Below are 15,579 nucleotides of genomic sequence, written 5' to 3' on the forward strand. Positions count from 1 at the left end.
TCTCATTGCAGTGGCTTCTCTTGTTGCAGAGCATGGGCTCTAGGTGTGTGGGCTTCAGTAGTCGTGGCACATGGGCCCAGTAGTTGTGACTCATGGGCTCTAGAGCACAGGCTTAGTAGTTGTGGCGCACAGGCTTAGTTGCTACACAGCATGTGGGATCTCCCCGGACCAGGGATCGAACCCGTGTCCCCTGCATTGGCCAGCGGATTCTCAACCGCTGCGCCACCAGGGAAGCCACCCCCTTTTTTTCAGTATTTATTTATTCATTTGGCTGTGCCGGGTCTTAGCTGCAGCACACGGGACCTAGTTCCCTGACTAGGGATTGAACCCATGCCCTCTTCATTGGGAGCACAGAGTCTTAACCACTGGACCACCAGGGAAGTCCCATAAGTCTCTCTTCTTAATTCAAATTCTATTCACCAACTACCAGTCAGAAGGAAAAACAAAAAGCAAAGAGGAAAATCATATTTTACGTAAAAGTATACTCTTTGACAACCTTTCTGTACATAAAAATTTATTCCAAGTGTTTAATAGAATGGAAAACTGAAAAAGGCTCCTATACCCACCACCCCCCAAAAAGGATCTTTCTCAGTAAAAAAGGTGCAATATATATAATAGATTAGGGGTATACGGAAACTGTGACCCAAGGCCAGTAGAAAAATCCCAACAAATACCAAACTGCCATTTTCAATGACCCTTTAACAGAGAATGAATAGAATATTATAAAAATTTAAGCCTACCTGCATATTAGAAATACATTTTAATTCACCCATGGATCCAACAGACTTCAAAACGGAAAGAGAAAAAAATCATGTGATTAAACTCAAAATCACTACCTTTAAATCTTATGTACTATTGTTGAAAGACAACTTACAGAACTCACATTAATATTTATTTTTGAAATTCATAGAGATCCTATATCCAAGGATACACTTTAAGAAAGATCCTTGCTAAACACAGCATATTTAAAAACTTTTAAAACAACTCTTTCATACTGAAGGTTTTCTGGAACATTAGGCATGGATTACTTTCCATCAAGTTATCTCATGTTACATTTATACCTCTTCATAGGAGTTTTCACGTCTAAGGATGTGGGCCAACTGAAGTGTTTCCCAAGCTGTTTACAAACAAGAGGTTTTATCTAGTGAACCTTTTCATGCCTTCGTAAATTACTGTGATAAAAGAAGGCTTTCCCACATTCTTCACATTTATATGGTTTCTCTCCAGTGTGCTGTCTAATGTGCCGTCGAATGCTTGACAGAGAAATGTAGGCTTTCCCACATTCCTGACATCGATAGGGTTTCTCTCCAGTGTGAGTTCTTTCATGCACTTGAACATAGGTGGAACTGAACGCTTTCCCACATATTTTACATTCGTAGGGGTTTTCTCTAGTGTGGGTTCTTTCATGATTTCGAAGAGAACTGTGAGTACTAAATGCTTTAGAACATGTTTTACACACATACGGTTTCTCTCTAGTGTGAGTCCTTTCATGTCTTTGAGAAGAACTGGTAACAAACAATGCTTTCCCATATTCCTTACATTCATAGGGTTTTTCTCCAGTGTGATTTCTTTCATGATTTTGTAAACCTTTTTGAGAACTAAAACTTAAACCACATTGTTTACATTGATAGGGTTTCTCTCCAGTGTGACTCCATTCATGGATTTTAAGAGAACTGGGACTAATGAAAACTTTCTCACATTCTTTACATTTATAAGGTCCATCTCTAGTGTGTGTTATCATGTGATATTGGAAGGTTTTGTGCCAGGTGAAGGCTTTCCCACATATTTTACACTCATAGGGTTTTTCTCCAGTATGGGTTCTTTCATGCATTTGGAAACTTCTTTGAGAACTAAAACTTTTACCACATTGTTTACATTGATAGGGTTTCTCCCCAGTGTGACTCTTTTCATGTACTTTTAGAGAACTAGGATTAAGGAATACTTTCTCACACTCTTCACATTTATAAGGTCCATCTCTAGTATGCATTCTCCTGTGATATTGGAAGGTTTTGTGCCAGGTGAAGGCTTTACCACATTCCTTACACTCATAGGGCTTTTCACCAGTGTGGGTTCTTTCATGATTTCGAAGAGATGTGGCACTACTCAATGCTTTAGAACATGTTTTACACACATACGGTTTCTCTCCAGTGTGATGCCATTTGTGTCTTTGGAAGGAACTGAAATAACTGAAGCCTTTACCACACTGCTTACATTCATAGGGTTTCTCTCCTCCGTGACTCCTTTCATGTGCTCGAAAGGTTTGTTTACGTCGAAAGGCTTTTCCACACTGCTTACACTGGTAAGGTTTCTCTCCAGTGTGACTCCTTTCATGGGTTCGAAGAGAACTGTGGTATCTGTCTGCTTTCTCACAGTGTTTACATTGATAGGGTTTCTCTCCTGTGTGAATTCTTTCATGTGCTTGAATGCTTTCATGACAACTAAAGGCTTTTCCACACTGTTTACATTCATAGGGTTTCTCTCCAGTGTGAGTTCTTCCATGTACTCGTAAGGAATAGTAATAACTGAAGGCTTTGCCACATAGTTTACATTGATAGGGTTTCTCTCCAGTGTGACTCCTTTCATGTATTTTAAGAGAACTGAGATTAACGAATACCTTCTCACATTCTTTACATTTATAAGGTCCATCTCCACTGTGTGTTATCATGTGTTTTTGAAAGGTTATGAGCCATGTGAAGGCTTTCCCACATGCCTTACACTTATAGGGTTTTTCTCCAGTATGAGTTCTTTCATGTTTTTGAAGACAACTGAGAGTACTCAATGCTTTAGAACATATTTTACATTCATACAGTTTCTCTCCAGTGTGACTTCTTTTGTGCATTAGGAAGGAAGTGAAATGATTAAAGGCTTTACCACAGTGCTTACATTTATATAGCTTGTCACCATACTTTTGAAACTTTCCCAGTTCATGTTCAATGTGACATTTCATGTGTCTAGTAAGGGATAAATGATCCATGAAGACTTTTCCACATGCACTGCATTCACATGGTTTTAGTCCAATAGTTTTCTTCTTCAGATTGAGAGATGGAATAAGGCTGAAGTGTTCTCCACAGGAACTACTGTCTTTACATTCAGAGAGTCTCTCTACCATAGGACTTCTGGGAAAAATGAAAAGCACATTTCTAATGATTTCTTTATTGATCTTATATTTCTTGTATTTATTATGATTTATAGGAATAGTATAAGTTTTCCACCTTGTGTGAATTGTTAGAAATTGAATATACTGAATGTACTGCAATGGGACTTCACCTTTCCTACTATTAAAAGTGATATTCAAATATAGGGTTTATTAATAATATTTGCAAGTGAACTAGTTTGCAAACACCTAACATTTATGTCACATTTAAGAAAATGTTTTTGGTAGAAATTTTCTAAGAAGAACCAAATTTGAAGAAGGGGCTATTTGTTTTGTTTGCTTGTTTTAAAAATTTCATAATTTACCAGGATTCTCACTTGAGACAATGCTTTGTATTGTGAGTGTGACTTACCTTAGGTTTCCGCCCTGGGTTTTGTACTGATCTCCAATGTCATGATATTCCCATGTTTTTCCTAAAATGCAGACCCAGAAAAATTATTCCAAAATATTAGAAATTAATAAGAATTATTTGATTCTATCTCCATTGTTTAGGGTGACCAAGCCCAGTTGATATCCCAACATCCTCCCTTCCCCAATTCCACATCTTAGAACAATGTCAAGTAGCATAAAGCATTTGTCCTCTAATTGACTAGGTGAAAGAACGTCACCATCCTTACCTACTGAGGCCAGGTTCCAGAAGATTTCCTGCATCACATCTCTGTAGAGTTTCTTTTGTGAAGGATCCAGCAAAGCCCACTCCTCCAGGGTGAAGTTCACAACCACATCCTCAATAGCCAATGAGTCCTAAAACACCCAAAATATGTGTACAGTAAGATGCATGAGACTGACAGCACTAGACATCTATACTCCATTTATAGTAAGGTTACTTATGAACCTGTTGTTTCCAAAGAGTTATTCTATGACTTGATCATGAGAAACTTATTCTCTCCATGCTTCCTCATAAATTTAACGTTATCATGGACACATGGAAATCATTTACACATTATTTCTGTGATCACATGATAACTTATACCTCATTAATGGTAGAGCCCAGAGATTGCTGGGAAACGACAGAAATGCTATACAACTGAAACAAATATCATTTTAGAGACATTGATTTCGTGTGAGAAAATTCTTTCATCTTCTCCCTTATTATCCACCATTTATAGCACTCCATGAGGTAGAGGATCAAATCTGCATGAGTTTTCAATGAATGAGTCTCCTGAGGAGAACTGGAAGCTTTTCTTCCAAGTCCTATCACCAAACATGAGAGTCCAGGGGGCCTGTAGAAATCAAACTTTTACCAAAGCCCAGCTGGCCCCACTGTTCCAAAGTCCTCCAGCTCTTTAGAAGTAATTAGATGCACCTGACTGAATGTAAATCTTCTTGTGGGGAAGCACTGCTTTTAAGTTGTGTAATAATGATCACAGACTGTGTTCTTCCCTTCTCTCTATGTATAATTCCATGCAGCTAGAAAGTTATTCTAAACTTAGAGCTCAGACCTGAGGAAAAAGGAATAACAGCTTAGACCACAAAAGCCCTCCACTCATGTGCCTCAGGGATTGTTCCAGCCAAACTGTAGAACACATACTGAGATAATAGCCAGAATAGCTCTTTCTGATCAAACCCTGTTCCCTTGAGGAAAACGTTAAGAGCTACAGACTGCGAGTGAGTTCACTTAAGTTCATATGGGTTGATGGTGAATTTGTCCATGATTATAAAATATGTAAAGGTTTCATCAGTGGTTTCCTCCAGAACAACATAGGGTCTCCATTCTGCAATTGCAGGACCTAATGTTTCCGGAGCAGCCACGCTAGCTGCTGCCTGGCCAACTTACGCTCTGGAATTTATGAACCTAAAAGTTGTGATTTTCAATCTTACTAGAAGAGAATGAAAACATTTGAAAGTCTTCCTAGAGCCATGAGACCAATGACTTCAAAAGACAAACTGGTGTCTCTGGAACTGGGAAAGAGAAAATAAAGACGTTTTGAAATATGCCACAAATATTCTGTTCTTAAGGCCTGTACTGAAAAAAAAAAGTTTCACCAGTGTAATGCAAAGACAAAAGGAACAAAACAGATAGAACACACTATCCATAAACCCTAATATAACTTTTTCTAACAGAAGATTAAAAACACACATAATGAAAATAACTGAAGGAAAAGAGAGACAGAAAGAAACAGAAGATGTAAGTGACAATCACTGAGATTTTTCTAAAGTTAATGATAGACAACAACTGTAGATCCATGAATCTCAGTGAACACTAAACATGAAAACACCTAAAAGAAGACTAAAGTATATCATACTCTAACTAGAGAAAAATCAAATGCAAAAAGAACATATTTTAAGAAGCCAGAGGGGGAAACAGACCTCAGGTATAGAGAAATTAGAATTAAACTGGACATCTTTTCAGAAAACAAACAAGCAAGAACAGAGTGGATTGAAATGCTTAAAGTTCCGAAATTAAAGCCACTCTAAGAACACTACATCAAGGACAATTATCCTTACAAAACAAGGAAGAACTGAGGACTTTCTGAGACAAAAATTGAGGGAATTTGTTATTACTACATCTACTTTGAAACAAATGTTCAAAATTCATAAGAAAGAATACAAATGATGAAGATGGATTAGGAGAGGAATAAATGAACATCTTTAATATTATCATATATAACAGATAAACCTTTGTGTAAAATAATATTAACAACAATGACACTGGTAATGAAAGCCTTGTGGTTAAGTAAGGTAAGACAGGAGGGAATTGAGAATAGTGTGGTATGAGATACCTGTACAACAAATGAAGAGGTATAGAAGACGTAGGCTAATTCTAAATATATTTAGAAGACGTAGGCTAGTTCTAAATATATACTGAAAACTCAAGGGCAACCACCAAAAAAAAATTTTTTTTAATGTGTAACTGAGAGGCTAAGAGACGATTAAAATGAAGAATCAGGGCTTCCCTGGTGGCGCAGTGGTTGAGAATCCGCCTGCCGATGCAGGGGACATGGGTTCGTGCCCCGGTCTGGGAAGATCCCACATGCCGCGGAGCGGCTAGGCCCGTGAGCCATGGCCGCTGAGCCTGCGCGTCTGGAGCCTGTGCTCTGCAACGGGGGAGGCCACAACAGTGAGAGGCCCGCGTACCGCAAAAAAAAAAAAAAAAAAGAAGAATCAGGTAAAATGCTCAGTTAAAGCCAGAGAAGGTAGAAAAAAGGGAGAAGGCAAATGAAAGAAAGAACAAGGGCAACAAATAGAAACAGGAGAATGTGCAGTAGATATTAATCCAACTGTATTAATCACCAATTCAATCATCAATGGTCTCAATACAAGTGAAAGACAAATACAGTAATATCAGATTTTAAAAACTGTAATTATATGTTGTCTACAAAAAACCCATTTTAAATATGAAGACACAGGTAGATGAAAGGTAAAGGGATGGAGATAAATGCACTATGCCAAAACTAATCCAAAAAAAGCTGGCATTGGTATATGAATTTCAGATAATGCAAATTTCAGCCCAAGGAAAACTCAGCAATAAAAAGGGGCTTTACATAGGGACAAAAAGGTCCATTCTCCAAGAAGGTATAACAATCCTTCATGTGTACATACATAGCAACAAAGGGACAAAGTACTTAAGGAAAGATGTGAAGAATGCAGGGAGGAATACATGAATCCATTATTATAATTGTACATGAACACCCTCTTACCACAAGCTATAAATTTCAGCAGGCAGAAAATCAGGAAGGACAGAGTTGAAGTGAACAAGAACTATGAAACAACTCAACTTAACTGTAACCTATGGAATGCTTTATGCAACAGGGCAGAATACACATTCTTCTCAACTTTACATGGAACATTCACTAAGACAGAACACATTCGAGGATATGTAACATACCTTAACAAATCTGAAAGAAGAAAAATCATACAAACTATGCTCTTAGGGCTTCCCTGGTGGCGCAGTGGTTGAGAGTCCACCTGCCGATGCAGGGGACGTGGGTTCGTGCCCCGGTCCGGGAAGATCCCACATGCCACGGAGTGGCTGGGCCTGTGAGCCATGGCTGCTGAGCCTGTGCGTCCAGAGCCTGTGCTCCGCAATGGGAGAGGCCACAACAGTGAGAGGCCCGCGTAACCGCAAACAAAAAAACAAACAAACAAAAAAACGACACTCTTAGACCTCAAAGGCAATTAATCTAGGTATCAATGACAGCAAGAGTTGGAAAACCTCTCAATACCTGGAGATTCAACAACACCCTTCGAAATAATACAGAAGATCAAAGAAGTCTCAAGAAATATAAAATTTATTTTGAACTAAACGAAATGAAAACATAATGTGTCAAAGGATGTGGGATGCAGCAGAAGCAGTGCCTAGAGGGAAATTTATGCCATAAAACAAATACACTGGAAAAACACCAAGATGTGTAAACAATAACGTAAAAGCATGTACCTTAGGAAACGATAAAAAGAAGAGCATATGAAACGCAAAGTAAACAGAATAAAAGAAATAATAAAAATTAGAAAAAAAGTAAGGTAACTGTGGGATATTGATCGAGAAAATTTTTTTTAACTCTTGTTCTTTTTTTAAAAAAATATTTATTTATTTGTTTGGCTGCACCAGGTCTTAGTTGCGGTTCATGGGATCTTCACTGCAGTAATGCAGACTCTTAGCTGCAGCATGCATGTGGGATCTAGTTCCCTGACCAGGGATGGAACCCAGGCCCCCTGCATTGGGAGCGAGAAGCCTTAACCACTGGACCACCAGGGAAGTCCCTAACTCTAGTTCTTTACCAAGATTAATAACATTAATAAATATCTAGTCAAGATAACTAAGAAAAGAGGGAAGACAAGTACAAATATCAGAAAGGAACAGAGGGCGAAATGAAAATGAAAAAGAATTTGATAAAAATCCAACATCTATTTATGAAAACAAACTACTAACAGAGGGAACTTTCACTTCCTGAGAATGAACATCTTCATGAATCCTGTAGCTAAATCTATAACATCTGTTCGTAAAACATGATTATCCCTGTGAAACATCTGAAAGAATCCACAATGAAAGAGATAGCTCCTGGAATCAATAAGAGACTGAGATTAAGGGTTAATCAGTTGCTTTCCTATAGACCCACACAAATGTATTCAACTGAACTTGGAGAAAGATGGCAAGGAAATTCAAATGAAAAGGGAACCTTTTAAACAAATAGCACTGGAAATAACAGATATCCACATAAAACACATGCACACACACAGACACACAACAATGAATGCAGACACAGGCCTTACACATTTCACAAAAAATAACTCAAAACACATCATAGATCTCAATGTGAAATGCAAAAGTAATAAACTCCTAGAAAATAATACAGAAGGAAATGTAGGTGACTCTGGGCTTAGTGATGAATTTTGAAATATAACACCAAATGCAAGGTCTGTAAAAGAAAAAAGTATAATTTCACTTCACTGAAATCAAAACATTCCTGCTCTGAGAAAGAAAAGTGTTAAGAAAATGAAAAGACAAGTCAGAGAGTAGGAGAAAATCTTTGCAAAACATTTATCTGATAAATGACTGGTATCCAACAGATGCAAAGAACTCTTAAAGCTCAACAGTAAGAAGAAAAACAACCTAATTAAAAATGGGCAAAAGATCTGAACAAACAGCTCCCCAAAGAAGATACACCAAAAAGAAATATGCCACATGAAAACATACTCCACATCAAATGTCAATGGGAAATTGAGTAAACAACAATGAGGTATCACGACACACTTATAAATGGCTATAATTCAAAATACTCAGAACGCCAAATGTTGGTGAAGATGGGAAGATAATCCTCATTCATTGCTGAGATGAAAGGAAATCGGTACCCTAACAATGAAAGACAGGAGCTTTCTTTCAAAAAATATACTCTTATTATGTATAGTAAGATTCAGCAATTACACTCCTTGCTATTTGTCCAAATGAATTGAAATCTTATGTTCACAGAAAACCTGTACACAAAAATCTGTAGAGGCTTTATTCATAATTGGCACGAGTTAGAGTTAAGCAAGATATACTTCAAGAGTCTAATAAATAAATGATCAGTGCAATGAAATACTCTTTGGTGATAAAAAGAAATGAGGTATCAAGCCTTGCAAATACATGGAGGAAGCTTAAAAGTATATTGCTAAGTGAAAGAAGCCAGTCTAACAAGGTTATACACTGTATGGTGCCAAGTATATGAGGTTCTGGAAAAAACAAAAGCATCAGACCATAAAAAGATCTTTGGCTGTGAAGATTTTTGGCTTTCATTTTAAAGGATTTGAGGGTTAGAGATGAATCAACAGGTTGAGCACAGAGTATTTTTACATAAGTAATATTACACTACATGTGCATAAATGATGGACACATATTGTATATTTGTCAAATCCAAACATTACATAACACAATACAAAAGGTCCACACTAATACAACCTGTGCACTTCTAATGCATCAGTATTGGTTCAGCAATTCTAACAAATGTAGCAGTCCTACAAGATTTAAAAAACAGTGAATACTGTACGGATGGAGAAGGGTTATGTGAGAATTCTCTATAATTTCTGTTCAATTCTTCTCTAAACCTAAAACTGATCTAAAAACGCTGAAGTCTACACCAAAAGAAGAAGAAGACGATGACAGATCTGTACAGCTCACCCCTGAGGACTTCCTGGTTTTTCCTTAGGTGTGGTGAACCATGGGTGTGCTTATCTACCAAGGCTGTCCCAATTGAGGGATGAAGGGCAGCAACTCTCCACTGAGCTCCAGCACACCCTGACAATACCTCAGGGTGTATACTAAGGTGTCATCCTTATATGCACTTCCCCAGACCTGTGCATTCAGTTAATCCCAAGCAACTACCCAGGGAAACAAGGTGTTGGAGACAATGGCTCCTCCACCACCACAGCATGTTTCAAAGGACTGTAGAAAGAAATGTCATCTCTCCACCGGGAGGCATAAGCCAGAGGGCCAAGGTTTAGCTCCATCATATAACAAGTAGGTGTAAGTAGTCAGTCTGAGCTGACTGGGGTGCTCTTTCCAGTACCAAAGCCATTAACAGGCACCTCAGTGGAGCCCTCTATTTTTAAAAGATCCCAGTACATGGAGACAATTACAGCTTTAATGGCATATTAAGATGGGACCTGGGCAGTGCCTTGCATCAGAAGCCTATGGCCAACTTAAGGCCCTCCTCCAGAGAGCCTCCCATCACTGCCAGCAGGGTTAGAGGCCTCCTCATGACACTGACTGCTTTATAGAATTTAAGGAACTCACTTACGTTGGGTTTGAACTAATCTCTTTACTGTGCCAAACTGAGACAGTGGGTGTTGTCCATCATAACCCAGAGGGTAAGGAGCCTTGTTGTAATAGATGAAGGGGCAACAGCCTCTTAAAAGTTATTTTTAAAGTTTTGGTGAGCCTTCTGGAATCTCACCACCTACTAGCTGCTTTTCCCTGTCTCTTTTCTTTCACTTCTTTGAAGTAACTGCTCTCTAAGTAGTGACTATCTTTTGGGCTCACCTCATTCACAGGGTATAATCATCCTCCTACTCCCCCAGTCCTCCCCTCAACACTAATGTCTCGGCAAACCCAGCTTCAGTCACACCTTCACTCTAGACACAGATAGGTTCCAGCTCAGACATCAATCCAGGACCACTGGAAGGAGGGCCCCATTCTCATATTCCTGCTCCCAAAGTACAAGGGATTAGCAGAAACTGCCAACTCGGAGTTCTCCGTGTATACAACCCAGGCTTGGTGAGGTCAACAATGCAATACAGGGCAGCACAGCGTACAGGAGACCCCAGCAAACAGCAGCTCACGGGGCAGGAGCCTCCAGGCTTTCTTATCGCCCGTCCAGGTAAGAAGCACTAGGGGAAAAGGGAGGGATGAGGCTTAACTTTCAGTAGTCAAACATCAAATATGCGGATCTCAAGTAATTATTCCAAGCACAAAAACTGTAAGAAAAACAGGCATTCGCAATGGATTGTTTGTGTATAAAGAAACACTAAAAGGATGATGAAGTAGTAATCAAAACTAGTTATCTGAGGGTGTCTGGAGTTAACATCGGAAGAGTGGAGGAGGATATGCGGGCAGGGAGTCCTGAGATACTTTCCTCCCTTAGGAGTTTACACTTTTCTACAAAGGAAACTACTGCAAGATCTGATCCTTTAGACAGTAATGGATATAAACTTGTAATCCATAAAAAATGAAAACCTCCTTTCAAACTAAAAGGACAAGGGACATTATAGTTGGTCCCTCTACTATAGTAAACAGAATGGTCCCTTAATGACACTCCCCGTGGTCAACGCACAATCTGGAAGAGACACTGGGCTGCGGGTGCAGAGTTGCCCAGAGAGGCTCCGGGGTCGGGCTGAAGACGCCACCCTAATGGACCGGGTCCCGGCTGCCGGCTCAGCCCCCATGCTGCAAATCGGAGGGGACTGAGGTCCGCGTGGCGCTCCCGATGGATTCGGGTCCGCAGACTCCGGAGTTGACCGCGAAGAGGCCGGTTCCGGACGCTTCCGACCAGTCCCTCCGCCCCGTCTCCGCTCCCCGGGGCAGCACACTCACCATTGCAAGGTTTCCTAGGTCTTCCTGCGTCCTTCCCTCGACTCCAACCACCAGAGCAGGTCAGAGAACAGAAGAGACGGAAGCGCTACCAAAGACCCTGAAGGGTAGGTAAGCCGCCATCCCTGCGTGGTGGGAAGAACCGACGTCCACGCCGGTGCGCCGCGTCGCCCCGCCCACCCGCCTCACCGGCCTCCTGATTGGACAGGTCCCAGTGCCCCACCCCCTCATGCCTGAGTGACAGCCTGGGGAAGGAAGCCTGAGTCAGCGGAACCAATTTCCGCAGTTGGGATGGGACCTGTCCCTGCCTGGCACTTTTGGTTTGTGACAGAAATTTTTCCTGGCCTGGGATTGCCTCTGCTGTCTTCCGCAGCTCCTCGTGCACTGGGATTCCTGATTCAGTTTCAAGACGGAGCAAGTACAGATAAGAGGATGGCTCAGGCCTGCCCTGCCTGGAACAAGGTTTTATGTCTTCCAGGGCGCAAGGGCTTGGTGTAAGGCTGTATGGCCATTCTTGGAGCTGTGCTTGTTAAGAAACGCAGACACTTAAATGTGAATTCACCGTCTGTAGTAAAGGGCCGGCTCCATTTTCATCTTTGGTCCTTGACAGCGCTGAACCTTCCACCCATCCCTGCCTCATCCCCACTCATTAAGTACTTAAGGTACCTAATCCCAGCGCACTTGCTCTGGTAGGAGGTCTGAATCAGTCACCTGGGTGCCAGGACAAATCTCAGTCAAACCACAGGCTGTGAGGTGTGTGCATTAACTTCTCAGGTGTACATTTTACACTGGAAGGAAATTTATTTTAGATCAGTGTTCCCTGTGTGCCTAGAAAACCTTGAAATGTCAACAGCTATAATATATATATATATATAAGGCAATTGTATTCCTATTTCCACTGACAGAAGAAAAACTATAAATTGTACTTAAAATTGGAATGCACTTAGAAACTCTTCCTGCCCCCATCTTTATTGAAATATAATAAATTTGCATCTAAAGATTAAAACATGATGATTCTGATACTTACACTGTATTGTATAATTGATATTTGCTGAGAGAGTGGATCTTAAGCATACTCACCATGCAAACAAAAATAAAGGTGACTAAGTGAGGTGATGGATGTGTTTAAACTGGAAAGTCTTATATTCCCAAGAGATTGAACTGCAAAACTCTTTTACATTGCAAAATACTTCAGGCATTGATTCATTTGAACAGCTTTATGGAGATATAATGCACATACTTTAGAAGGCATTTATTAAGTGTACATTTTAATGGTTTCAGTATATTTGCAGATACACACAATTATCACCACAATTTTTGAGGATTTTTATTACTTCAAAAAGAAACTCCTCTACCCTTTGGCTATCACTGCTAATCTTCTTATCCTCCTCCTCCAATCCCCCAGCCTAAAAAACCACTACTCTACTTTCTATTTCCATATTCTGCTCTTTCATATTAAAAGAATTATATATGGCCTTTTGAAGGACTTCATTCACTCAGCATAATTTCTTCAAGAGACAACTATGCATGAATATTTCCTTCATTTTGTGTCAGAATAATATTCTACTGATTGGATAAAACATGCTGTTTACCTATTCACCTGTTAATGGACATTTGGATGTTTCTCCTTTTTGCTTACTATGAATCACATTACTATAAAATTCATATATAAGTTTTTTTTTTTTTTTTTTTTTTTTTTCCTTTTTGCGTTATGTGGGCCTCTCACTGTTGTGGCCTCTCCCGTTGCGGAGCACAGGCTCCGGATGCGCAGGCCCAGCGGCCATAGCTCACGGGCCCAGCCGCTCCGCGGCATATGGGATCCTCCCAGACCGGGGCACGAACCCGTATCCCCTGCATCGGCAGGCGGACTCTCAACCACTGCGCCACCAGGGAGGCCCCATATATAAGTTTTGATCAAACATGTGTTTTCATTTTCTTGAGCATGTACCTAGGTGGGATTGATGGGTCATATGATAATTCTAGGTTTAATATTTGAGGATCTCCCAGACCTTTATCCAGAGCAGCTTCGCCATTTTATCTTCATTCCACTCCATATGAGAGTTCAAATTTCTCCATGTATCCTCGATAAAACTTATTGCCTCACTTTTTAATTTTAGCCATCCTAATTGTTGTCAAGTGGAATCTCACCGTGGTTTTGATTTGCATGTCCTTGATGACTAATGATATCCAGAATCTTTTCATATGCCCTTGAACATTTGTGTATTTTACTTGGAAAAATGTGTATTCAGATCCTTTGTCATATTTAATTTGATTTTTATAAATTATGTTATGTCTAGATATTTTCATTACAAGTTCCTTTTCAGATATAAGATTGGCAAAATTTTCTTCCATTCTGTGGGTTGTGTTTTCACTCTCTTGCCCTAAAAATTTTACTTATAATTGTAGTAATATACACATACCATAAAATGTACATGTTCACCTCTTTTAAGTGTATAGTTCAGTACTATGTAATACATTGCCATTGTGAAACCAATCTCCAGACAATTTTCATCTTCCCCAAACATGTTAAGATAAAAAAATAGACTGCCAGTTATTTCTCCAGCAAAGTATGGGTTTATTCAGGACGAGCAAAAAACTGTAATTTGGAATCTGCAACCTTGGCATGCAAGATCCCTGGAGCAAGGAGAGGACTCTTTTAAAGAAGGGAAAAGGATGTTGGGAGGGCTATAGTAAACAAAGAATGATCTGAGCAACTGAGGGTTCAAAGTACAGTGGCTTTCATTGGCTGAGTTATGACAGTTTCTCACTGGCCAAGATCTTGAGGCAAGAGGAGAAAGTCCTCCTTCTTTCTGTTGGGCTCAGCTATCCTCATAGGGTGTGATATCTTCCCTTCTGGTCTCCTATTTAATTTAGGTTTCTGTTTATTAATTTTTTACATCCGTAAGACAACAAGTCCTCATTCTCCCATTGCCCAGCCCCTGGCAAAAACTATTCTACTTTTTGTCTCTAGGAGTTCAACAACCCTAGGTACCTCATACCAATGAAACCATACAGTGCCATTTCAACAGTGTTAAATATTCTGATCCAAGAAATTAGGATGTTTTCACATTTATCTTACATTCATTTATTTATGTTGACCATGCTTTGTAGTTTTCTGAGTATTCATTTTGTATTCCTCTTGCTAAATTTATTCTTTTTTTTTTTTTTTTTTTTTTCTTTTTGCGGTATGTGGGCCTCTCACTGTTGTGGCCTCCCCCGTTGCGGAGCACAGGCTCCGGATGCGCAGGCCCAGCGGCCATGGCTCACGGGCCCAGCCGCTCCGCGGCATATGGGATCCTCCCAGACCGGGGCACGAACCCGTATCCCCTGCATCGGCAGGCGGACTCTTAACCACTGCGCCACCAGGGAGGCCCGCTAAATTTATTCTTATTATTTTATTCCTTTTCATCTTATTAGAAATGCATGTCTTAGTTTCATTATATCATTGCAAGTGTATAGAAATACACTAAAAATAATTATTATATTTTGATCTTGTATATTATCACTCTGCTGAACTCAGTAATGAGTTCTAATACTTTTTTAAAAAATTCTTTAGTTTTTTCTGAATAGAAGATATCTCATCTGGAAATGGAAATAGTTTTCCATCTTCCTAACCAATCTTTAAGCATTTTATTGCCTTTTCTTGTATAATAGTTTTGGCTAAAATCTCTAGTACACTCTCAAATAGAAGTGGCAAGACCAGATATCCTTATTTTGTTCCATATCTTCAGATGAAAGCATCCAATCTTTCATCATTAAAAATATTAGCTTTGGGTTTTCCACAGATGTTCATTATGAGGTTAAGAAATTTCTTTCTATTCCTGTTATTCTGAGTGTTGTAATCATGGTGTATATCATAGGTGTATATCACTACAACCTTCCCTTTTACTACTCCTTATGCTGCATACAACTGTCCTTGTAT

At 39.7% G+C, this 15,579-nt stretch overlaps 1 protein-coding gene across 1 annotated transcript; it reads right to left on the reverse strand.

Moving 5' to 3' along the window:
* Positions 1-823: 823 nt before the first annotated feature.
* On the reverse strand, positions 824-11,787 carry LOC132486579 (zinc finger protein 709-like). Its single transcript, XM_060093974.1, has 4 exons — positions 11,661-11,787; positions 3,772-3,898; positions 3,507-3,567; positions 824-3,116 (listed from the first exon to the last, which is right to left on the reverse strand). Exons 1-4 carry the CDS (start codon positions 11,661-11,663, stop codon positions 1,142-1,144), a joined length of 2,166 nt encoding a protein of 721 aa, XP_059949957.1. The 5' UTR covers positions 11,664-11,787; the 3' UTR covers positions 824-1,141.
* Between the last annotated feature and the right edge of the window lie 3,792 nt (positions 11,788-15,579).

This window comes from Mesoplodon densirostris, chromosome 3 (genome assembly GCF_025265405.1).
Source record: "Mesoplodon densirostris isolate mMesDen1 chromosome 3, mMesDen1 primary haplotype, whole genome shotgun sequence".
NCBI classification, from domain to species: Eukaryota; Metazoa; Chordata; class Mammalia; order Artiodactyla; family Ziphiidae; genus Mesoplodon; species Mesoplodon densirostris.

What these genes read in the sequence shown, in the direction of transcription:
- LOC132486579 (XM_060093974.1), bottom strand. An exon ending in CTGGAACCTGGCCTCAGTAG is followed by an intron (nt 3,568 to 3,771) that starts GTAAGGATGGTG and finishes TCTGCATTTTAG; the next exon opens with GAAAAACATGGGAATATCAT. An exon ending in ACCCAGGGCGGAAACCTAAG is followed by an intron (nt 3,117 to 3,506) that starts GTAAGTCACACT and finishes CATTTTTCCCAG; the next exon opens with AAGTCCTATGGTAGAGAGAC.